Source organism: Hemitrygon akajei, chromosome 1 (assembly GCF_048418815.1).
Source record: "Hemitrygon akajei chromosome 1, sHemAka1.3, whole genome shotgun sequence".
NCBI lineage: Eukaryota > Metazoa > Chordata > Chondrichthyes > Myliobatiformes > Dasyatidae > Hemitrygon > Hemitrygon akajei.
The window spans coordinates 190904733-190928562 of record NC_133124.1 but is presented as its reverse complement, the minus strand read 5'-3'; the positions used below and the strand labels follow the sequence as shown (position 1 = coordinate 190928562).

The following is a 23830-nucleotide window of genomic DNA, read 5'->3' as shown; positions in this document are numbered from 1 at the left end:
TCTCCTCTCTCTCCCCAAGCCCTCTAGTCCTGGCAACATCCCTGGGAGGGGGAGGGAGAAAGACAATTAAACTTGAACTTATGGTGTTGCAGTCATGAATATAGAACAGCTCTGAGAAGGCAGCTAAAAGCCAAAAATATGAGAAGGCACTGAAGCTGTGTGGGTGCATAGTAAAGCAGAAACTGAAATGCATAGCTGGAATTTTGTTGTACATAGAGTGCTTTGCAGTTTTTAGGCTGCGTAAAAATTTCATCTCAAATAATTGCAACACTTTAGGATCCACAAGTAGAGCAAATATTTATTTAAAATAAATTGGATTATACCACTCATTCAATATCCAGCTTTGCAGACTGTCAGATATACTTATACACGACTTTCTTATCCACTGTCTGCACTTCCATCTTCACTGGGCATTTATACAGGTGGGAGAGTAGTGTCTCTGTATAGCCTATTAGAAAATAAAATTTCTGTGGAGGAAGTTTCTGAATGAAGATGGCACAGATAACAATGGTATTTGCTCTTCTCTTCAACACAATCTCATTGGCGAGACATCTGTGGAATGTTCCATAAATAAACTTGCGGATGAAAACATCTTCAATGGTGCGACCTGCAGCTCCGTCTTCACCATCCAGGTTGCCTGAAGATATTAAAGATGCTTTTTTAACTGTGAGCTGCACTGATTTATTGTGGAGAGCGCTCAACAGCACCACCTTCAGGCAGGCATACTGCCATAGCTCAGCTAGTCTGTTACAGCTACAAGATATTAATAAAATCATAGAGTACAACACAGAAGCGATCCCTTTGGCCCATCTAGTATATACTGGCCTGGTCCTTCGCTTAACCTGAATCACAGGGAAAGGTTAAATAAGTTCAGACTTTATTCCTTGGAGCACAGGCAAATGAGGGGAGATCTTTAAGGAAATTGAGGTGAATTCATGCAGTCTTTTTTCCCTCAGGTTGAGTGAGCCTAGAACTAGCTATTTGAAAACAGAACAACAGAGCAGATTAAATAACATTTAAGAATTCATGTGCTAATGTGTAATTAGTTTCCGAACTATTTTTTCCAATGGGAAAACACTTAAAAGAAATTTTATTAATCTTAATTGAAGTATATTTCTAAAGGGAGAAAAAGGCTCTAAAACAGGGGTTCCCAGCATTTTTATGCCATGGAATCCCTACCATTTGTGACGGGTCCCTGCCCGAAAAGAAGGATACACCAACCCTGAGTTGTATTTAACCCAAAGAGCATTTTAACAATGCTTTGCATGGGAGGTTGGTCCAGAAAGTTTCTTGAGGTGTGTTCGCAAGATGAATCTAAAGTTGGCTGGGCCATGCATGGCAGAATGGTGAATGGGTGTTTTTATTGACCTGAAATCTGTAACAAGTGGTGTATTGCAGGGATCAGTGCTGAGACTGCTATAGTTTGTTATGTCAATTAATAACTTGGTAGGTCACCAGATTAAGGTTTCAGATGACACGGAAATTGGAACTGTAGATAGCAGAAAAGGTTCTCCAAGGAAACAGGACACATAGTTCAGCTGGAAAATTAGACAGATGAGGAAATGTAATTTGGGAGGTTGAATTCTGGTAGACATAGAGATTAAATCTTTGGAGTTCTGATGCAGGAAGGGTCCAAGAATCTTTGTTTGTAGAAAGAGCAGTGCAAGTCCACAGTTCCCTTAAAGCAGAGGTACAGCCATTCAGGTTAGTGGAAATAAAGGCCTCAGGCATGCTTACCTTCATGGTTCAACATGTTCCAGCTGCTTAGATCCCACTTAAAAGTATACAGTTCCGATCAATGCTACAAGAAGGATGTAATTGTAAGGGAAAGATTGGAGAGGCTCTGCTTATTCTCATCAGAACATAGGAGGCTGAGTTGGGACTGTATAAAATTGAGCATAGACCTTTCCTAGGACAGAAGATTCTGGAACAGATTCACAGTGAGAAGGGAAAATTTAGATCTGAGAGGTAACTTTTTTCATAGGGTGGTGAATAGCTGCCAGTGGAGGTGTAGAAGCAGATACAATGTTTAAAATGAGTTTAGACAGGAACTGAAGATAGTAAAGTGAAGAATGAGACAGGCCTAATGCAGGCAAATGAAATCATCATAGAATGGTATCACATTGAGATGGGAGGGTCTGTATGATTTGATAAAAGGGCACACTGTGTTGCAGCAGGAGAATGTAATTTTAAATGATCCCTAGCTGGTTCCTTAATTTTCCTAAGAGGGAAGAGGCAGTTTGAGAGTTAATTTGCAAATAGATAGAAGAGTAGACAAAGTAGACTAACATTGGTCTATTAGAAGGGAATGGGAAAGTGAAAAATAGCAGATTCTAATTGCATGGGATCTGTTTTCACCATAGGTACACCAGAAACGCCCCAGTAGTAATAGGTAAAGGTGCTACAGGGAATGAGAAACTTAGGGATGCAGAGTAGCAGGCAAACTTGTGGGCAAAATGCTGGCAAGTTGCTGGATCTGGTAGGCTGTATCCCAGCACCTTTGAGATTAGTGCAGATTTAATAACAGGGTTGTATGGGTGGATAAAGAAGACAAACCAGTAGTGGGGTTTAGATTTCGAGAGGGCACTCAATAATGTACCACAAAGATAACTCCACATTAGTTTGTAAGGGTTTGGAAATGGTTAATGGGAAAAAAAGTTAGAATAGATGGGTTATTTTCATATTAGCAGTAATTAGTTATCTGCCACAGGGATCAGTGCTGGCCCTCAACTAATTAAAACTGTTATTAATGACTTGGATGAAGAAGGGAATAAGTGTACAGGAGTTAAATTTGCTAATGTGAGTGGGAAAGTTTGAGTAGGCTGAATCTGAACTCTTAAGTTTATCAAGAATTAGGGGCATAACGTCGGCAACGAGGAGGGAGAGTGGTTAAGGCTTTTCTCTTTGTAGCAGAACAGGATGAGAGGTGTATGAGACGATAAGCCAGCTCCTTTTTCCCAGAATGGCTAATATGAGAGGGCATAATTTTAAGCTGGTTGGAAGAATGTTTGGGGGGGGGGGGGGGGATATATGTTGGAGATAAGTGCTTTTTATTTTACACAGAATGATGGGTGCATGGAATGCACTGCATTGGTAGTAGAGGCAGATCCATTAGGGGCATTTAAGAAACTCTTAGATAGGCACATGGATGATAGAAAAATGGAGGAGTATGTAGGAAGCAAGTGTCAGATTGAGCTTGGATTAGATTAAAAGGTCAGCACAATATAAGATCCGAAGGGCCTGTACTATTCTGTGTTCTATGAATTTCTTCTCTGAAACCTGTCAATGAACATATCCAAATGAAGACTGAGAGACACTTTAACTGTTCAGGATCAAGAAAGGTGCAGAGAAAGAGTTGCCGAGGCCAAGGTTATATCACAAATGAGAAAATCAGAAGATGCTGAAAATCTAAGCAATATGCACAAATGCTGGAGCAACTCAGCAGGCCAGGCAGTGGGTCTCGGCCCGAAACGTTGACTGTACTCTTTTCTATAGATGCTGCCTGGCCTACTGAGATCCCCTGGCATTTTGTGTGTGTTGCCAAGAGGCTGAATGGCCTAGGCTTCTATTTCTCAGCTTTATTGGGAAGAAGTTTATAAAAACCTTTCTGCAAGTTGCATTTCTTTTTTTATAAAAAGATTTTTAGTGTTCAAGAGCAAACAGTGTCCAATAAACAAAAAGTTACAAGTCACTTACTTGTGTGCTGGGACAGCCAGCCTTTCCTGTGAGCAATGTAGTGAGGTGGATGCGCCTGCTCATAAGTAACTGGCTTATCACCTTTGGCAACTCGAACTCGGGCTGCTCGGTTCTAGAAACAGGAGTCTACGTTTTAGTTATCTATTTCTTGTAACATTGTGAAGCAGCTGAAAAACTTTACACCCTCTCCTCAAAATGAGGTGATGAAGCACGACCCTATGCCTCCCTTGCTAATAAAACAAGCCAAAAGTCAACAATCTGTAGTTACTCAGCATGCATCACAAAGGCTGATTTATGGAGGTTCTGATGTACATACACTGCAGTCAAAGAGGCAGGTTTTGCCGTGGGCCGGAACTGTAGTTGAGGGTCTAGGCAAGATTCGGAAAAGCTACCTAGTATTCTACATTGGTATTAAAAAGTCGCCCAATTATGATTCAGGGGAAAAAGAAATAAACTGTGCTAAGTTATTTATTTATAATATATAGATGAAGACAGGTGAACTGTCATTAACATAAATAAGGTGATGTATACTTTCTGCTCAGCAGGTCGGGCAGCATCCGTGGAAATGAGCAGTCAACATTTTGGACTGAAACCCTCCATCAGGACTGAAGAGGGAGGGGGCAGGGGCCCTATAAAGAAGGTAAGGGGAGGGTGGGAAGCAGAAGGCTGGTAGGTGCCAGGTGAAAAACCAGTAAGGGGAAAGATCAAGGGGTGAGGGAGGGGGTAGGCAGGAAAGGTGAAGAAGGAATGTAAGGGGAAAGCACTGTGTAGTAGAAGGAGGCAGAATCATGAGAAGGTGATAGGCAGCTGGAGGAGGAGGCAGTGAAACTGGGATGGGGGAAGGGAGAGGGAGGGAATTACCAGAAGTTGGAGAATTCAATGTTTATGCCAAGGGGCTGGAGTCTACCCAGGCGGTATATGAGGTGTTGCTCCTCCAACCTGAGTTTGGCCTCATCATGGCAGTAGAGGTTATATATGGACATATCCGAATGGGAATGTGAAGCAGAGTTGAAGTGGATGGCAACCGGGAGATCCTCTCCCTTCCCAATTTCACTCTGCCTCCTCCTCCAGCTGCCTATCACCTCTCTCATGATTCTGCCTCCTTCTACACATAGTGCTTTCCCTTTACATTCTTCCTTCACCTTTCCTGCCTATCCCTTCCCTCACCCCTTGATCTTTCCCCTTACTGGTTTTTCACCTGGCACCTACCAGCCTTCTCCTTCCCACCCTCCCCCCACCTTCTTTACAGGGCCCCTGCCCCTCCCTCTTCAGTCCTGACGAAGGGTCTCAGCCCGAAACATTGACTGCTTGTTTCCACGGATGCTGCCCGACCTGCTGAGTTCCTCCAGCTTGTTTGTACGTGTTGCTTTGACCACAGCATCTGCAGTGTACTTTGTGTATACTTTCTGCTGTTGTTCGGGCTAGCCTCGAATTGATACTTTAGCTGCTGAATTGGAGCAGTGGTGGGAGACACAGGTTCTCCAATCCTGAATAGGGAAGTCTATGACACCAGCTGAATATTATATCCAGAAATGACTGATACATTAGCCTTTGAACACATTACTCGGACAGTCTTAGAAACATAGTCAGAGAAATGTTCAGCCCAACCAGTCTGCACAGAACCATTTAAGCTGCCTACTCCCATTGTCCTACACTGGGACCACTGCCCTCCATATCCCTACTATCCATGTACCTATCCAAATTTCTCTTAAATGTTGAAATCAGCACCACTTGTACTGGCAGCTCGTTCCACACTTTCACAACCCTCTGAGTGAAGTTCCCTTTCGTTTTGCCCTCAAGCTTTTTGCCTTTCACCCATAACCATGAACTCTGATTGTAGTCCCATCCAACCTCGTTAGGAAAAATCCTGCTTGCTTATATATACCCCTCATAATTTTGTATACCCCATCAAATCTCCTCTCAATTTTCTACATTCCAAAGAATAAAGTCCTAACCTATTCAGTCTTTCCTTATAACTCAGATCCTCCAAGACCCAGCAACATTCTTGTAATTTTTCTCTGTACTCTTTCAACCTATTTACATCTTTCCTGTGGGTAGGTGACCAAACCTGCACACAATACTCCAAATTATCCAATGTCTTCTACAACTTCAACATAGCATCCCATCTCCTGCACTCAATACTTTGATTTATGAAGGCCAAAGTGCCAAAAGCTTTCTTTACGACCCTATCTATCTGTGACACCACTTCAATGAATTATGAACCTGTATTCCCAGATCTCTTTGTTCCACCGCACTCCTCAGTACCCTACCGTTCGCTGTATAAGATCTACCGTGGTTCTCCTACCGAATTGCAACACCTTGCACTTGACTGCATTAAATTCCATCTGCCATTTCTCAGCCTTTTCCAGCTGGTCCAGATCCTGCTGCAAGCCATGATGACCTTCTCACTGTCCACTACATCCTCAATTTTGTAAACTTGCTGACCCAGTTAACTATATTATCATCCAGATCATTGATTTATATGACAAACAACAATGAACACAGCACTGATCCCTAGTAAACACAAAGGACACTGCGGATGCTGTGGTCAGATCAGCACATACAAACAAGCTGGATGAACTCAGCAGGTCGGGCAGCATCCGTTGACTGCTGATTTCAATGGATGCTGCCCGGCCTGCTGAGTTCATCCAGCTTGTTTGTACGTGTTGACTGATCCCTAGTCACAGGCCTCCAGTCAGAAGGGCAACCATTTACTCCCACGCTTTGGCTTCTCCTGTCTAATCCAAATTACTACCTCATCCTGAATGCCAAGGGACAGAACCTTCCTGACCATCTTCCCATGGCGGACCTTGTCAAATGTCTCACTAAAGTCCTTGTAGACAACATCCACTGCCTTGCCTTTACAAGTATCTGGGAGTACAGTTAGACGAGAAGCTAGACTGGACTGCCAACACAGATGCCTTGTGCAGGAAGGCACAGAGTTGAATGTACTTCCTAAGAAGGTTGGCGTCATTCAATGTCTGTAGTGAGATGCTGAAGATGTTCTATAGGTCAGTTGTGGAGAGCGCCCTCTTCTTTGTGGTGGCGTGTTGGGGAGGAAGCATTAAGAAGAGGGACGCCTCACGTCTTAATAAGCTGGTAAGGAAGGCGGGCTCTGTCGTGGGCAAAGTACTGGAGAGTTTAACATCGGTAGCTGAGCGAAGGGCGCTGAGTAGGCTACGGTCAATTATGGATAACTCTGAACATCCTCTACATAGCACCATCCAGAGACAGAGAAGCAGTTTCAGCGACAGGTTACTATCGATGCAATGCTCCTCAGACAGGATGAAGAGGTCAATACTCCCCAATGCCATTAGGCTTTACAATTCTACCGCCAGGACTTAAGAACTTTTTAAAGCTATTATTAATGCTTTTTGAGATGGTGATTTAGATGCATATCATATTTTTTTTTACTGAGTTAAGTATTGTATGTAATTAGTTTTGCTACAACAAGTGTATGGGACATTGGAAAAAAGTTGAATTTCCCCATGGGGATGAATAAAGTATCTATCTATCTATCTATCTATCTATCAACTCTCATGGTAACTTCCTCACAAAACTCTATAAAATTGGTTAGACGTGACCTACTATGCACAAAGCCATGCTGTGTCCAAGTTTATCCAAATACTTATATCCGGTCCCTCAGAATACCTTTCAAGAACTGTCCCACTACTGATTTCAGACTCACCAGCCTACGATTTCCTGGTTTATTTGTAGGGCCTTTTTTAAACAGCAGGATAAGATTGGCTATCAGGTACTTCACCTGTTGCTGAGTTAAATATCCCTGGCAATTTCTGCACTTGCCTCTTGCAGGGTCCAAGGGAACACCTTGTCAGGCCCTGGGGATTTATTCCCCCTAATTTGCCTCAGAACAGCAAACACCACCTCTTCTGCAATCTGTATAGAGTCCATGAAGTTGGACTCACTTTGCTTTGCCTCACTTCTATAGATTCTCAATTTACCAACATGCCAGATGATTAATTTTAAAAATGAGAATCAGAATTGGAGTTTGGTTAATTTTGCCAACAGTAATTTCAAGGCTGCTAACTGACAATGGGTTATATTTTGAAATTTAGGGCTTGGAATCAAAATCATGGAGGCCATTCATCTCATACCCATGCTAGCTCACTTGAGCTGTATGATTTAGATTCCCACCACAGCCTGTTACCTGCAGAGAGAGAATTTTTCAGGGTTTGGTGGAAATGTTCAGTTGCTTGTGGATCTCCCACCATTTCAGGCAGTGTGTTTGTTATATTGGCAACTGTTGAGAAATTGTCAACTTCTCTAGTTCTTTAGCTGATTATTCTTAAATATGACATCTAGTCAATTACCTTTCTATTTCATTTCCTTTGCTCCCATACAACAAACCCCTCACCAGTTAAAAATCTATCAAGTTACTTTTAGGTCAATGGGTTAATTCCGGTCAATCTCTAGAGATGATGGAGGATTGGTTATAAATACTTGATAATCCTTTTTCTTTACCTTTAAACATGATGCTGTTGTCTGAATATTTCTCTTCCAAATGCATTGCCAAAGTGACATAACCTGTAATTCATGGGTAAAGTGATTATTTTGAATCAATGCTTTGCACATACTTAAATCACATTAGCTTGAAATCCATTTTTCATTATATATAGCAATGCTGTGCCTTAAACCCACAATTTAAATATCTCCTATCCGCTTTTATTTATTAATATTTATTAAAATACACAATTAATGATATATTCGGGAAGATCTGATAGAGATTAAGGTTATGAGCAGTATAGATACAGCAGAGAGACAGTATCTTTTTCCCGGGGTTGAAATGTCTAATATCAGAGGGCATTTAAGGTGAGAGGGGGCAAGGTCAAAGAAACTGTGAGGGTTAAGCTTTTTTTTAACACAGAGTGGTGGGTGCCTGGGCTGATGGTAGAGGCAGAAACATTGGGGACCATCAGAAACGTTTAGATAGGCACGTGAGAAAGGTTAATGGATGTTATCCATATATCCAGGAGATTAGGTTAGTTAGCCGTTTGATTACTAATTTAATTGGCTCGTCACAACTTGATGGACTGAAGGGCCTGTTCCTGTACTGAACTGTTCTATGTAACTGGCAGCAAAGGAGAAGATCACTTTAAAGAATCATAGAACCTCGACCGATTCGTACAGGATGTGGCCCATCCTGCAGCTGCTAGTTCTTTGAAAGAGCTGTCTGATCCCCTTCCACAAACGATTTGTTTATCCAATAAATATCTTCCAAGAAGTGTATTGTGGATCTTATCAGCTCACTAAGTTTCTAAACAAAGGCTCTCCTCTCCTCCCCTTAGACCAGGGGTGGGCCGGATTAAAAAGCTTAACGGGCCGCATATGGCCCGCGGGCCGTAGTTTGCCCATGCCTGGTTTAGACTTCCTACCTCTGGAGCCACTCTGTTCTCACATTTTCCATCAAAACTATTTTATGATAGTTCAACTCCTCTTTAACTTTTCTGTTCCAAGGAGAACAGACCAAATTTCTCAGATTCCAAAGTTATTCCTCCTCTCAGCAATAACTATTGATTAAAATAAAAAGTGTTGCTCTTGTGATCTACAACCCCGTCTAAACTGTTTGGAAACTCGTTGGAGGAAAGCCACACATGGTGAAAACGTACAAACTCCTTATAGATGGCACCGGAAGTGAACCCCAAACTCTGGAATGCTTGAGAAGTAATACCGTCGTGCTAACCACTACACTACTGCAGTACCTCTGAAATACATCCATGGTTATGCACAAAGACTATAACTTTTTAACAACAGCTTCGCCACGTCCCTCCCTGATTATGAGTCACATCAGATGAACAATAAAACAAAAATACGCCAGAATTTCAAAAAGGAGGAAAAGACGGACAGCTAGTAAAAGGTGGTTTAGTTTTGGCCATTGTTAAATCATTGGAAACTATTTAGTGTACATTATGAACCTTTTTGTACTGCAGTTTGATTGTGTGGGAACAAAAGAAGCTGCACAAAATAGTACACTTTCTTCCTATATCAGTGATAGTATCTACCCAAATGAGGCAACATCTATCTTCGAAGTAAGGATGTAACGATGAGACTTTATAAAGCACTGGTAAGGGTTCCAATGAGGTTCACAAATGGTTACACGATTAAACAGCTTGCCACATGAAGAGTGTTTGATGGCTCTGTGCTGTATTTACTAGAATTTAGAAGAATGAGGGGTGGCCTAATTGAAACCTATCAAATGATGAAAGGCCTTGAAGGATGTGGAAAGAATATTTCCTGTGGTGGGAGAGTCTAAGACCAGAGAACACAGCCTCAAAATAGAAGGGCGTCCTTTTAAAACGGAGGAGGAGGATTTCTAGCTAGAGAGTGGTGAATCTGTGGAATTCATTGCAACAGGCAGCTGTGAAGGCCAAGTCTTTATGTATATTTAAGGCAGAGGTTGATAGATTATTGATTAGTCAGGCATGAAGGGATGGGGGGGAAAGCAGGAGATTGGGGCTGAGAGGAAAAATGGATCAGCTATGATGAAATGGCAGTGCTGATCTGCCTCTCTACCAGAGGACTTCAGGTTCAGACCTAGGGAATAACTGTCAAACACAGTTTACTTAAAATTACATCCTGTTTATTAGCAAGCTTGTGTTGCTCAGTTGAACTACAGAGCACCTCCCATAGAGCTCGGGAAAATCTGCAAATCAAGTCAGCCCCCAGTGCTGTCTGGGGCTGCTGTTAAACATTTGTTGTCACAAACATACTCTGATAAGGGTACACAGAGCAGCTTTCTCATGCAACAAACACTCCTTTGTTCTTTAGTTACCTTTGCAACATTATTAGCCAAGCTGCAAATAAGTCAGTTAGGTTTTAGCCCTTTTAATTCTGCATATAATTCCTCAGCAGAGCAGACTCGGATGGGCTAAATAGCCTAATTCTGCTCCTGTATGCTATAGTCTTATCACTTGGGCAATGCCAGCTTCTTGTAGCTACCATCAAGCTGGAAGTATAGAAACCTTAAGTCCCACACCATGAAGTCATGAAGGTGAAGAACTACTTCCCTTCAATCATTTCTTCTTTAACCAATCCAAATATCCCTAATCACTACCTCAGTACAATACCATGATCACTTTGAGTACTCTGCAGTACCAAAGCCCTTCATTTGTTCTCTGCTCTTTCTTATAGAATTTTTTTGTTGTTGGTGTTGTGCATCTGATGTCAAGTACCGGCACTGCTGCTGTATTTGTTTTTCATTGTACCTGTGCATATAATAATTATTTTTACACTGAGGAACGTCAGAGCCTGACGGCTCACAATGTCTGAGTGAATTAGGTTGCATTTGGTGCATCGCATTCTACTATAGTTGCTACATTATAGGAAAGACGTGGATCCCTTGGGAAGAATGTAGCAGAGATTTACCAGCGTACTGCCTGGAGTAGAGTGCGTGTGCTGTAGGGAGAGGTTGGACAAACTTGTGTTGTTTACTCTGGTGCGGCTAAGAAGAATCTTGTTAAATTGATAACATTATGAGAAGCATAAATATCAGTATTTCTTTTCCCAGGGTTAAAATGTCTAAGAGTAGGGGCATGCATTTAAGGCGAGAAGGGAAAAGTTCAAAAGTGATGTGCGGGGAAATGTTTTTTTTACACAGAGGTGGTTACCTCAATGCGCTGCCAAGGATGGTGGTTTGATTTACTTGTTTGATTAGTTCAGGTGGCATCCCGTTTCAATGTTTTCTGTAATTTGTAAACAAGGCTTTTGATGAAATTTCACAGGTAAACTGATGTAAAGAAAGAACCGACGGACCAGAGCCCCATACAAACATACACGGACGCAACTGGCAAAGGGGAGGATGAAACCGCTGACATTTACCGTCGCACTGCAGCTCCGGGCCGTAACGGGCGCCGCCATGATGGATCCGCGCAGGATTATGGGAGGAGGGAATAATTCAAATCGCGATATTCACAATCCAGACGCGTACTTATTTTACATTAAGGATAATTGACAGCAGATGAACTATTTACATAATCCACTTTGAAACGATTTAGTAGCTAACGGTAACTGCACTCGTAGGTAGAGGTTGGGCGGGGAGCGAACCGCGCGCACGGTCGGCCGAGCAGGGTCGCAATACTACGCATGCGCAGACTGGATTAAGGTGCTACGCACATGCTTGACCGGGCCCGGCGGGTGAGTTGTGCGCATGCTCAGCCAAGAGCTGGGCGGGGGTGGGGTGGGAGGCTCCCGCCCGGGGATTTAACGTGGGTGACCTCGGGGCGCCTTGTGATCGGAACGGACAGGCCGGGCCGCGATGCTCCCTCCGGCTGTGGCCGAAAAGGGTCAGAGAGTGAATCTCATGGACCGTGGCGCAGTGTTGCTCCCTGGAGTATGTGGGCGGTCAGGGGAAGAGGAGGACTGGTTGGATGAGGGGTTGATTGGTATTGTGGGGTGGGGAGATATAGATTGGTGAGGAGGGGGAGAATGGAGAGACCTTGTAAAGGCAGGCGGTAAACAGAAAGGGTGAGCAGCTCTTGGAGTGTTTGTACTAAGCTCTTTGAGCCAGAAATAGATCAGAATCAGAATCTGGCTTAACATCACTGGCATATGCCGTGAAAAATGTTGTTTTGCGGCGGCAGTATATTGCAGTACATAATAATAGAAACTATATTACGATTAGAAACATGCATGTGTAATATAATTAAATTAAACTACTGTAAACACAGGGGGATAGGTGAAAATGTGAGGTAGTGAACATTGTCCATTCGGAAATCTGATGGTGCTGGGGAAGAAGCTAAGACGTTCCATGTGTGTTTTCAGATTCCTGTACCGCCTTGGTGGTAGCAATGCGAACAGGGCATGTCCTGAGTGAAGCAGGCCCTTAATGATGGATGCCGGCTATTTGAGGTATCACTTTTTGAAGATGTCTTTGATGCTGGGGAGGCCAGTGGCCATGATGGAGCTAGCCGAGTTTATAACTTTATACAACTCTTTCTGATCTTGTGCAGTTCATACCCGATAAGGCAACTAACTAGTTGGAATGCTGTCCTTAGTACTTCTGTAGAAATTTGCCGAGAGTCTTTAGTGACATACCAAGTCTCCTCAAACTCTGAATGAAATATAGCGACTGTCATGCCTTCTTTTTGTTTGCATCAATATGTTGGGCCCAGGATAGGTCCTCAGAGAAGTTGACACACAGGAACTTGAAACTTCTCACCTTTTCCATTGCTGATCCTTCAATTCTGTGTCCCCCAGACTTCCCCTTCATGAAGTCTGCAATCAGTTCTTTGGTCTTAGTGATGTTGAGTGCAGCGTTGTTGTCTTGGCACTATTCTATGTCTGTGAATACCATCCGTGACTTGGGAATTATCTGCCCAGTCCCTCTCAACATCACTGTAAATAAATGTGGCCAGTTGAATCAGAACATCAGGGTCCACATACAAACTCAAATTTTAAAAATAAATATTAATTTTATAACACTGTCTTTGCCCTGGTGCTCTTCAAGCCTATGTTACACACTTTAAATCTCTCTGCCCCTTTCCCAGGAAGGAATAGAGGACGAGAGAACGGGGTGAGAGAGGAATGGAAGGTGAACAGGAGGAAAGATGTATGGCAGGGGAGAAAAGTGAAGAAGGAGTGGGACAAAAGGAAGTAGGGGGGCAAGAGAGGGGGCAAGCGAGGCTATTCCAGGAACTTCTGATCAGGGTTGTTGTGTTGGAGATACAGAAGACTGCAGGTGCTGGGAATCTGCAGCAATTCTCCATACCCGTCCATCAATGCTGCCAGATCCTGGAGTGCGAATTGGCAGATGTTGAGAGACAGGACTCTGACCGGGGGATCCAGCCTTCAGCCCTTCACCCCTGTCAAATGGGTACCAGATTTTTGCACCCTGTGGATGAGGTGGGGACTACGTAGCACTATCTCGCAAGGAAGCCATTCAAGTGGCGGAAGAAAAGAGAAACATTATCGTCGTAGGGGATAGGATAGAAGACACCGTTCACTGCCGCAGAGTACGGAAGGCTGTGCTATCTGTCTGGAGCTAGTGTTAAGGACACCTGCACTGGAGAGAGTAGGTGTGATAGAATCCATTTGTGGGTCCTAGGTCCATGTAGGGACTAACCACACAGGCAGGGCCAGGAAAGAGGTTCTGATGAGGGCTTATGAGGACCTTGGGGCAAAATTGAAGAGCGGATCTACAAGGGTGATAATCTCCATATCATTTCCTAAACCACATGCAGATTGGCAAACACATGCAGATCTGTAGGGTTACAGAGGTAAATGTGTGACTTGAAGCTTGGTATTGCTATGAAATGGGTTCCAATCTTTGGGACGTTGTCATCAGTCCTGGGGAGCAGGAGAGTCCTTTCTCTGGGATGGGCTTCATCTGAATTATACCGAGACCAGTGTTCTGGGCAATCACAGGAATAGAGTTGTGGGCTAGGCTTTAATCTGAATAGAGGGATGGTGAATAAATCAAAAGGGAATGGGGTAGGAGGGGTACAAACAGTTTGCTGGAGAAACTCAGCATCAAGGCGATGGGGCATAAATAGAGTGGTCAGCCAGTGATGTTTTCCCAGGGTGGAAGTGACTAATACAAGGGGGCATAACTTTAAAATGTGTTCCGGAGAAAAGTATGGGGGGTGGTATTTGGAGACATTTTTTCTTTACACGGTTTATGGAATGTGCTCCCAGAGGTGGTGGTAATACATTAGGGACATTTTAAAGGGACTCCTAGAAAGGCACATGGATGAAAGAAAAAAATGGAGGGTTACAGTTTTTGGGAGTGAAGAGTTAGATTGATATTGGAGTAGACCTTGCACTGTTCTTTATTCATTATGTAGAGATTACATCAAGGACCACACTCATCCTGCTAATTCAAGGGATTCACTTCTGAGAAGAAATTGCTTCCAACTCACCGCCCAACAACCCACTTATTTAACCCTGGCCTAATCACAGGTCAATTTACAATGACCAATTAACCGATAATGTCTTTGGAATTTGGGAGGAAACCCAAGTGCTCATGGGAAGATCGTAAAACATCTTACCCATGGTGTGAGAATTGAACTTGTGCCCTGAGTGTACTAGTGTCACACTAACCACTACGCTATTGGGTGCCCCTTGTACTGTGGAAGGGAGGGGGTCTTGGAATTTACAAATATTTTGGGTTGGAACCCTGCATCAGGATCGAGAAGAGAAATGATGAGCAAAGTCTGAACAGGGTGGGGCATAAAATTTTAGTGTTAGAAGTTCCTTTGACTGGATTTAAAACTACTACCTAGAAACAGAGCTGGAATAAATGGGTTCTTTTCAGGCTGGAGGTATATAACTTGTGAAGAGCCCCAGAGATCAGTTCTTGGCCTTCAATTATTTACTATTTATACATATAAGTATGAGGTGTATCTGATTGAGACATAAAAAACCCTAGGGAGACTTGATAGGTGGATGTTGGGATGTTTTCGCTTGTGGAACAGCGACATAGATTCATAATAAGATGCCATTCATTTAAAACTGAATTGCAAGAAATTTCTAATCTGAAGTGAATCTCTTGAATTCTATGCCCTGAGGGTGCTGGAGACCAGATCGTTTGTCTGTTATGTGCTGTGTCATATGACATGATCTTCCCATGACCATATATGTTCTTAGCGAATTTTTCTACATAAGTGGTTTGCCATTGTCTTCTTCTGGGCAATGATTTTACAAGGCGGGTGACCCCAGCCATTATCAATACTCTTCAGAGATTGCCTGGCACCAGTGGTCGCATAACCAGGACTTGTGATGTGCACCAGCTTCTCATACTGACCAGATGTATCGAAAGTGTTGAGGGATGGAGGAATTGAGGGTTATGGGGAAGAGATCTTGAGGCCAGTATAGATCAGACAGGATCACGTTGATTGGTGAGAAGTGGGTGAAGGGAAAAAAGGAGGCCATTGGCAGTGAGGGGAAGTGAGAGTGGGGTAAGATGGAGAGAGGGAGTTACAGTGGAGTAAGAGTAGAACAGAAAGGGGTTAAAGAGGGAAGGTGGGTGAAGCAATGGAGAGAGGATGTGGAAGAGGTGGGGGGGGGGAACAGGAGGTGGAGGCTGAATGGAGGTATGAGGAAGAAGAAAATGTGAGAGGGAAAGGGGTAGTGGGATAGGGTCCCACTGCAACACCACCACCCAAAGCAGCCACTGTGGGACCGATGGTGATTTTCAACCCTCCCCAAATGTCTTCGTTAGGACTACTACAGCTTATTCCCACCTTAAACTAATTTTACAGTAACATACAAATCATTAATTCACAAAACAAGCATTTCGCACAATAGTCATAGAGTCAAGTTTTATTTCTGACATATCAACAATTTTTAAATGGTGAGAGGGACACACAGACCACGTCCTGTAACATAATGTTTTTGTCCTCATATAAACCAGACCTGACAGAATTTCAGCTGCAGAGAACTTGAATAATTAAAAAGAAATCACATTTCATATTCAGGCAAGTTGCTGTGTAAAAAGCAAATATAGTCCATCATTTTCAACCGTAAAAATATCTCCAGCAAAATCAACTTTTTCCACACTTAAAGCCACGCGAGGCATAAAATGAGGTAAAACTCATTTGTTTAATTCATGGGTTCCACAGCCCTCGTAAAAAAAAATAAAAAAATATGATCCACGCACAGCTCATTACAATTAAGACCCCTTGCTGTCTAATTTAAAACATCCATAAAAACGAAAAGAGGAGTCCTCTTGATGCGTTTTCACAGCCCCTGCGCAAAATCGTTAAACGGTCGTTAGAATGCATGCAAACCAGGTTTCTATTACACATCATCAGACAAAAATGTTGCTGTTACTAAGCTCAGAAAGGAGAGGCAAAGAGAAACGTATAGCTCTACAGGCAATCATTTTAGAAACTAACAGGGTTAACTGTGTCATGCAAAAAAATTCCGTTGTCCATTTCAGTAAACTATTTTCTACACAAGCTTAACAAAGAAACAACAAAGTGATCATGCCTTTCTGAGAGGCTGTCCAGCCACACAGAGCTTCGGCATCACATTGTATTACTACACGCATCCAAGAATGTGCAATTGAAAGCAGGAAAACTTGGTACATCATCTGAACCCATATTGGCAGTTCAACACAAAATTATTGGCTATAAATATATAACATGCATCAACTCTGTAAAAATGCATATACAGTTAATAGATGGCAACAGGTTTCTCATAAACTCTAGAGTCGGTAGCACAGTATTAAGGAAACAGTAAAGAACACTGTATTGGGTCTTGCTACTTTAATTATGATATAGTTAACTCATTCACTTCTTAAATGAATATAATCTGGGAAGAATTCTACTGAAACTTTTAAATTTTCACATGTACCTGTTACCTTTTTAAGTTATTTACTTTAAACTTTGTTATATCAAATAAACACATTTCACACAAAACAAGAGAAAAATCCATAAATTGAGCTAACTTTTTCAATACACACACAAAAGGCATAAGAAATGATAAATCCGGTTGCCATATTTCTTCATGTACTTAAGTTGCACAGGAGCAACTTCCTGTCACAATTTGGTGATGGCAGAAGACTACTTTGTTTTCCCAGTTAACATCCAGTCACGAGGCCGGTTTGAATGAAATGTTGACTGTTTAGTTGGCTGTCTTCTGCCTTAAACCACACAAAAAGTGCCAGTGGAAGTAGCAGGGCCTTGTTTCCAACTGCCCTGAGTTCCACTGAGACAAGCATAACTACATCAAAATCTATGCTTTCCAAAGAACAAATGACACATCTTTAGTGTACAAGAAAATGTAAAATGGAACACGAACCCTCCAACATTAGGATAATCACCATTAAATTTTAACCTTCATGCTTTGGCAAATGTTTTGAATGAATTGTACAAATCACTGCCATCAAATATGATTTATATAAAGTACATATACAGTAGCCTTTTGTAATTTTTTTTGTTTTTTTTAAATGTCTGCATCTTGAGACGGCTGAAAGAAACACCATATAGTTCCACAAACGTGACAATTATGCAGCCACCAGGAGCATAATGTGCATGCGGACACGTGCATGTCACTGCTGGTCTTCAGAGGCCACCAGATCGCGGCTCGGCTAGAATGTTTGCTCGGAACACAACTCTGTTAACTCCTTCAGCTCTGTGGGAACAACAAACAAAATATAAAGGCAGATTGATTTACCAAAAGCAAGAGCAAGGTTAGAGTACAATGAGGCCGAAGTGGAGTTGTCGCTACACTAAGCAAACATGTACAGAGAGGCGCTGCAGACCCTGGCATTTGCTGAGCTGGACAGCTTGGCAGAGATCCTAGATCTAACGTGAACACAGATTTCAAAAGGAAGCCAGGAAGCCATTCTTGCATTTTAAACACAAAGTACACTGCAGATGCTGGGGTCAAATCAACACGTACAAACACGCTGGAGGAACTCAGCAGGTCGGGCAGCATCCATGGAAACGAGCAGTCAACGTTTCAGGCCGAGACCCTCCAGCCTGAAAAGTTTCTCTTTTAGACCCTGAATGAGATGTATTCATAGAAGAGAACATTGCAGGAATCGGCCACTCAGCCCACAATATTTGGGCCAACCATGATGCCAAATGAAAATCTCATCTGCCTACATATGACCTACATCCTTCCCATTTCCTTTATGTTCATGTTCCTGCCCAAACTCCTCTTAAATGCCACTATCCTGCCTGTTCCCACCACATTTCAGGAACCTGTCCCTCTTTAAAAAAATGCCCATGCACGCTTTAAATTTTCACCCTCTCATCTTAAAAGCTATCCACTCTAGTCTTTGATATTTCTACCCTGGGAAAAAGATCGATTAGCCACCCCATCTACACCTCCCACATGATTTTTAGAAAACTTCTATCTGGTGTACCTCAGCCTCCCAAGGTGCAGAGAAAACAACCTGACTCTGCCCAACTTCTCATTACAGCTCGAACTCGCTAATCCAGGAAGCATCCTGGAAAGGCTCTTCTGCACCCTTCCCAAAGCTGCCACCCATTTCCTATGACGGGGCGACTAGAACTGTACACACTGGTCCAAATGAGATTTAACCAAAGTTTTTTGGTGCTACTCTCTGTGGAAGAATAAGCTAGACCAGGACAATCAACAGTCATGCCACTCAGAGACTTGGGAAATATCATTTTTTCTCTTTGTGACTGTTTTTCTGAAGTTGTAACCATAGGTGTTATTTGCCGTGTGCTGTTGGTAGTGAGTTTTGTACCTTGGCCCCAGGGGAATGCTGTTTCATTTGGCTCCGTTCATATATGGTTGAACGATAATTAAACTTGACTCTAATACTCAATGCCCTAACTAACGAAGGCAAGCATGCCTACTCACAAAAACCCATATATGTGGATCACTGAATACTAACAGATGGATTAATGGACAGTACAGCGCACAGCGACGAGGTTAAAGCCATTTGCAACACAACCACGGATGAGTAAAGTTTATCTCTGGAGCACAGAGATCACAATAAAATGAGAGGAGAGAGGTGTGGCCCTGCCAGCTGAAAGGCCAGTCGAGGAAATGGATCAGTGAAATGACCTGGAGCTGCAGTTCTAAGGAAGCATGAATAACGAGTGAGCCCTTCTTTAGTTGTGGAATTCAACAATCATTGCAAAATAAATGGGTGTTAGGAACTGTTAAATTGGTTGGGGGGGGGGGATGGAAACGGTTACGAATTAACTACAAAAGGTGATGACTTAGGGAGGAAGGTTCACAGCTGAGTAACATCAGAATTTACTTGAGTCTTGTGACTGTAGTACATACATAAAATGCTGGAGGAACTCAACAGTTATAGAGGGGAATGAACAGTCAATGTCTCAGGCTGAGACCCCTCATCAGGACAGGGAAGGAAAGGGGCAAAAAGCCAGAATAAGGTAGGAGGAGGGGAAGGAGCACAAACTGGCAGGCGATAAGTCATAGAGAAGGGGTATGAAGTTGGGAGGGAGGTGGAAGAGGTAAAATGTTTCTGCCCCCTTCCTTTCAAGTCGTGAAGAAGGATTAGCCTGAAACGTCCCTCCATAGATACTGTCTAACTTGTTGAGTTCCTCCAGCATTTTCTGTGTGTTACTCAAGATTTCTAGTATCTGTCGAATCTCTTGCGTTTGTGCAATACAGACATGATAGATGAGGATCACGAGGTTTTCACGGGTGAAGCAGAAACCTAGGGCTAAAGGAATGAAGCAAATGTGTGGCTATTCTAGCTGGTCTGCTTAAACCAGGGATTCCCAACCATTTTTATGCCATGGGCCAATATAATTAAACTAGGGGTCCACGGACCCCAGTTTGGGAACCCTGGCTTAAACTATCTTAGTTTCCCCTCCTTTGGGTGTACCACCACTCGTTCGAAAGCCCGCAATCATACCTTCACTGGAGTGGTGCTGCTGGGGCACCCGAGCAGTGGAAGTGAACGTTCTGCCATTTGCTGTCCCGACGGTGCCAGACTCGTGTCTCCTCTGACTGAGTTGTCCGCGGCCTACCCTGAACGTCTATGTACTGGGTGAGTCGGATGTACGCTATGCAGGCAGCATCCTCCCCGATCAAATGGACGTGAGGATTCAAGATAGTTGTGTGGATGGGTTTATTGTTTTTTGATAACACTACAGGAGAGAAAAAAAAAAGAACAGTAGTTATTCTATCATTTCAGTTTAGCACTTCACAGTGACCCCATCAACAGGTGCTACTGTTCCTGGGCCAATGAGTGGCAAAGTGTCAGGTAATGACCAGCTTTAACAAGGCAGAGCCCAACCCTTGACATTCAGTGGCATCACCATTTCCGAATGCCCCGTCATCAATACCTTCACTTTGCCCATTGCTGAGCAGAAACTCAACTGGGCCATGGACGCACAAGCGAAGGTCAGAGGTTAGGGATCCTGCAGCGAGTGACTCATTTCCTGGCGTCCCAAAGCCTTTCCATCATCTGAGAGGAGTGTGACGGCATACTGTCCACGCGCCCGCTCAACATTATCCAGATTGGAAAGGTACCCCGTCAACCTGCCAGTCACGGAATACAAAACTCTACAGGGCTTTTTGGCCCAGAATGTCTGTGCCAAACACGATGCCAAATTAAACTACATCTTTACTGCATCCATTTGATCCAAGTCCCTCACTCACCTATTTAAAAGCCACATACACTTCCTTCACCTGTGGTTGGGGTTTCTGTCATCTGCAACATACAGTGCCACCCAAACCCGCACCCCTCAATACCAAACAGGACATGGGATCACACCACCCGCGGATCTCCCTCCATATTGTACAAATATATCATTCTTATGTACAGAAAGGTGCTGGAACAGGGCCGGTAACATCATGGAAGGATCCCACCCACTCTGCTCATGGACTGTTTGTCCCACTCCCGTCGGGGAAGAGGCTGCGTAGCATCCACACTAGGACCATCAGACTCAAAAATGATTACTTTCCCCAAACAAAAAGGCTGATCAACACCTCCGCCCACTATCCCACCCCTCCACACCCCCAACCACTTTATCATTTCCTTTCAGAGTCACCTTATGTACAGACACTCCTGTGCCTAGCGTCACTTTATGGCCATACAATCAATCAATGTACAATATATACTGTAAGCTATCTAATGTAATTATATTCATTGTGTTTGTGTTCTTTGTTACTGTGCTGCAACGGATTGGGAGTAACAATTATTCTGTTCTCTTTTACATTTGTGTACTGGAAATGACATTAAACAATCTCGAATCTTGAATTATCACTAGGTCTCAAAAAAGCATTGAGAAAACTTATCATAGAAAACACATTTCCATTTTAAGCTATTATAAGCAGTAATTATGCATGCGATCCTTAACTTGAAATTATAATTTCCTCAATGTATAAATGCATGGTGCAGGTGCTTATGTCAATTCTGAAACAGGATTATAGTGGTAAAACTCAATTGGATATTTGTACTGAATTCCCGATCTTCAGCACACAGCTGGGGAGGAGCAGAGATAATGTTCAGGCAGGGAGAACAACCAAGCTCTCCGCACATAGGCGAGCAGGCGTTTCAAGCAGACTGGTGGAGTCATGGGAACAAGCTGCCTTTCTGCATCTCAGGAGCAGCGAGCAGTGCAGAAGGGAAGTGGGTGGATTCGACAAGCTTCCACTGAATTGGAGGAAGTAAAAATGTTTGTGCCACAGCACCGCAGGGCTGGTGTCACAAGTCTAATCAGAAAGGATCTTTCTATATCAGCTTCAGTCAGACTGTACGTGACAGAACAAATGGAAAAATGACATGCACTTAGGGAGCTCATTTTCTGATCGTGTTTCTTGGACGGACTACCAGGTGGACATTAAAAGATGAAAGGAGAACAGGAATATTTGCTTTAATCAATTACTTGCTGTTGGCATGAAATAACTGAAGGTGCAAATCAATATGCTAGAAGAAAAGGGAAACCATGTATGTACATAGCTGATGCAAGGACAGATTCTCCTGGAGAGATCAGGCGAGATATTCATTGTTACAGTACTATTTCCACACTGAAATATTTTACATACTTCTCAATTCAGAATTAATAGTTTCAACTTGCTTACAGTTCTCAAAATAAAACCTGTGGAAGTCCATTCCTTCAACGAGATTGCCCAGTGCTTCAGGCTCAAACGATGTTAGTCCCGGGTCACAAATCTTCCTGTAAACAATCAGTAAAGGTATTATCTAACCAGGCAGAAAGGAAAATGGATAAAATGGCACACTGGTGCTTTAGCTCGAGAGTGAGGCAGAGTAGAGAAGCATCCACTCTGCATTTAGCTGTGATTAACCTTATCTGAGAACACTACCTCTTCACTCTTCAATGGGTGATGACACGGGTCAACCCAGATCTTAAAAAGGGAACACAAAGGGCCGAATCAGAAACTTGGAAAACAACACTGCAAGAATTGTTTCAGGATTTTAAGTGTCCTTCAAAAAAAGTAAATTTATTCTTCCATCAAACCAAATTAATGCTGGGGCAGACTGATCTTTTGAGGATTTATTCAGCCATTCCTCGATTCACAAAAGGAGAAAACATTCTGTTAAGTTAAATTTTGTAAATTAAAATTAGTCAATTGTAAAATTGGTCAAAAGGACATCTTTGTCTAATCTTTTGAACTGGGGATTTCCACACTATTTACCTCAATGAAAAATAAATCAAGTGTAAGTACAGATTATATCAATAATAGATTATATTAAATCAATATAAAAAGACAATGGTGTTACAGCATAAATGGTTGTAAATAGAGGAATGAAGCAATGAAAAATTAATTCAAATGTAAAATGTAAAATAATTACATTACTGCACTCAGAGATGTGATCAGAGCAAATCTGAACACATTCCTGAATAGGATTAAGTCACAAATTGCTGTAATGTTTCTGTGAATGGGTTGACTAGTTGGTACGATGACAGTGGCCAAGTGTTAATGAATAGCAAAAATGAACCCAAAACTTACGCATATGCTTCAAAGTCCCCATTATTAATTGCTTCGATAAGCTGTTCAGTTAATTTGATGATTTCTTGCTTGCGAGCTGGAAAAGAAACAAAAAGAAAATGGGACATTTGATACCATCCAAACATCATTACAACTGGGGATAAAAAAAATATCAGTTTGATCCCCTGCCTAATGGTATCAATTCCCATTTAGAGTAATTCATTTCATTAAGTAGCTAATTAAAATTGGAGCCTAGAATAGATGATAATATTAACTTTTACAATTAATTTTAATTAGTGTAAGCTCATACTTTGGATTGTTACCGTAATTTCACGAAAAAAAACCTGGGCTGTAACCTAATTACCACAATTACATTCCATTTCTGAGAAAGAAACTCAATCCCGTACAATAAGCCCATCCCGCTTCAATGCCTGATAAAAGCACCCTTTCGATTAAAGATTAAAGCCCATTTTGAAACACGCTAAAACAGTTCCCTTGTTCACAGACACAGATTAAAATCTTAGCCATCTTCACTTTTGCAATGACTTACCTCTTACCTGTAGGAAGACCGAAGTTGGCCAGCCATCTGCAAAAAAAGTCGCACATATAACCCGCCCACGAATACAAGCCACATTGCCTCTGGAATACGTTTAAAAAGATAAACCCTGCAGGTTGTTTTCGTGAAAGTACGGTAATTACTTAAGACTTGCGACCCGCCGAGCCACGATGTCCTTTTAGCTGCTTGCTTTCAAAAGACAAGACATCA

At 42.5% G+C, this 23830-nt stretch overlaps 2 protein-coding genes and 1 long non-coding RNA gene across 53 annotated transcripts in view; 1 reads left to right on the top strand and 2 right to left on the bottom strand.

The window, feature by feature from the left end:
* Positions 1 to 271: 271 nt before the first annotated feature.
* Positions 272 to 11797, bottom strand: mrps24 (mitochondrial ribosomal protein S24). The gene is made up of 4 exons (XM_073057820.1): positions 11533 to 11797; positions 8179 to 8241; positions 3697 to 3808; positions 272 to 637 (listed from the first exon to the last, which is right to left on the bottom strand). Exons 1-4 carry the CDS (start codon positions 11569 to 11571, stop codon positions 354 to 356), a joined length of 498 nt encoding a protein of 165 aa, XP_072913921.1. The 5' UTR covers positions 11572 to 11797; the 3' UTR covers positions 272 to 353.
* Positions 11798 to 11881: 84 nt separating this feature from the next.
* LOC140734183 (uncharacterized) lies at positions 11882 to 13131 on the top strand. 2 transcript variants are annotated; one of them, XR_012100493.1, is made up of 2 exons: positions 11882 to 11996; positions 12475 to 13131. It is a non-coding gene; the product is annotated as an uncharacterized lncRNA (long non-coding RNA). The 2 variants fall into 2 exon arrangements; XR_012100495.1 differs by having other exon boundaries at positions 11882 to 12043.
* Positions 13132 to 15944: 2813 nt separating this feature from the next.
* The window catches only part of LOC140733858 (calcium/calmodulin-dependent protein kinase type II subunit beta), a 312164-nt gene continuing 304278 nt past the window's right edge, over positions 15945 to 23830 (bottom strand). For 41 of the 50 annotated variants that reach the window (XM_073057549.1, XM_073057550.1, XM_073057551.1 and 38 more), the window contains 4 exons: positions 23086 to 23161; positions 22195 to 22289; positions 20021 to 20255; positions 15945 to 17787 (listed from right to left, as the gene is read on the bottom strand). In XM_073057549.1, coding sequence (XP_072913650.1) covers positions 20023 to 20255; positions 22195 to 22289; positions 23086 to 23161 — 404 coding nt within the window. In that variant the 3' untranslated portion in view covers positions 15945 to 17787; positions 20021 to 20022. Of the gene's footprint in view, positions 17788 to 20020; positions 20256 to 22194; positions 22290 to 23085; positions 23162 to 23614; positions 23651 to 23830 lie in introns of all 50 variants that reach the window. The other 9 variants (XM_073057559.1, XM_073057563.1, XM_073057566.1 and 6 more) reach the window with 1 other exon arrangement.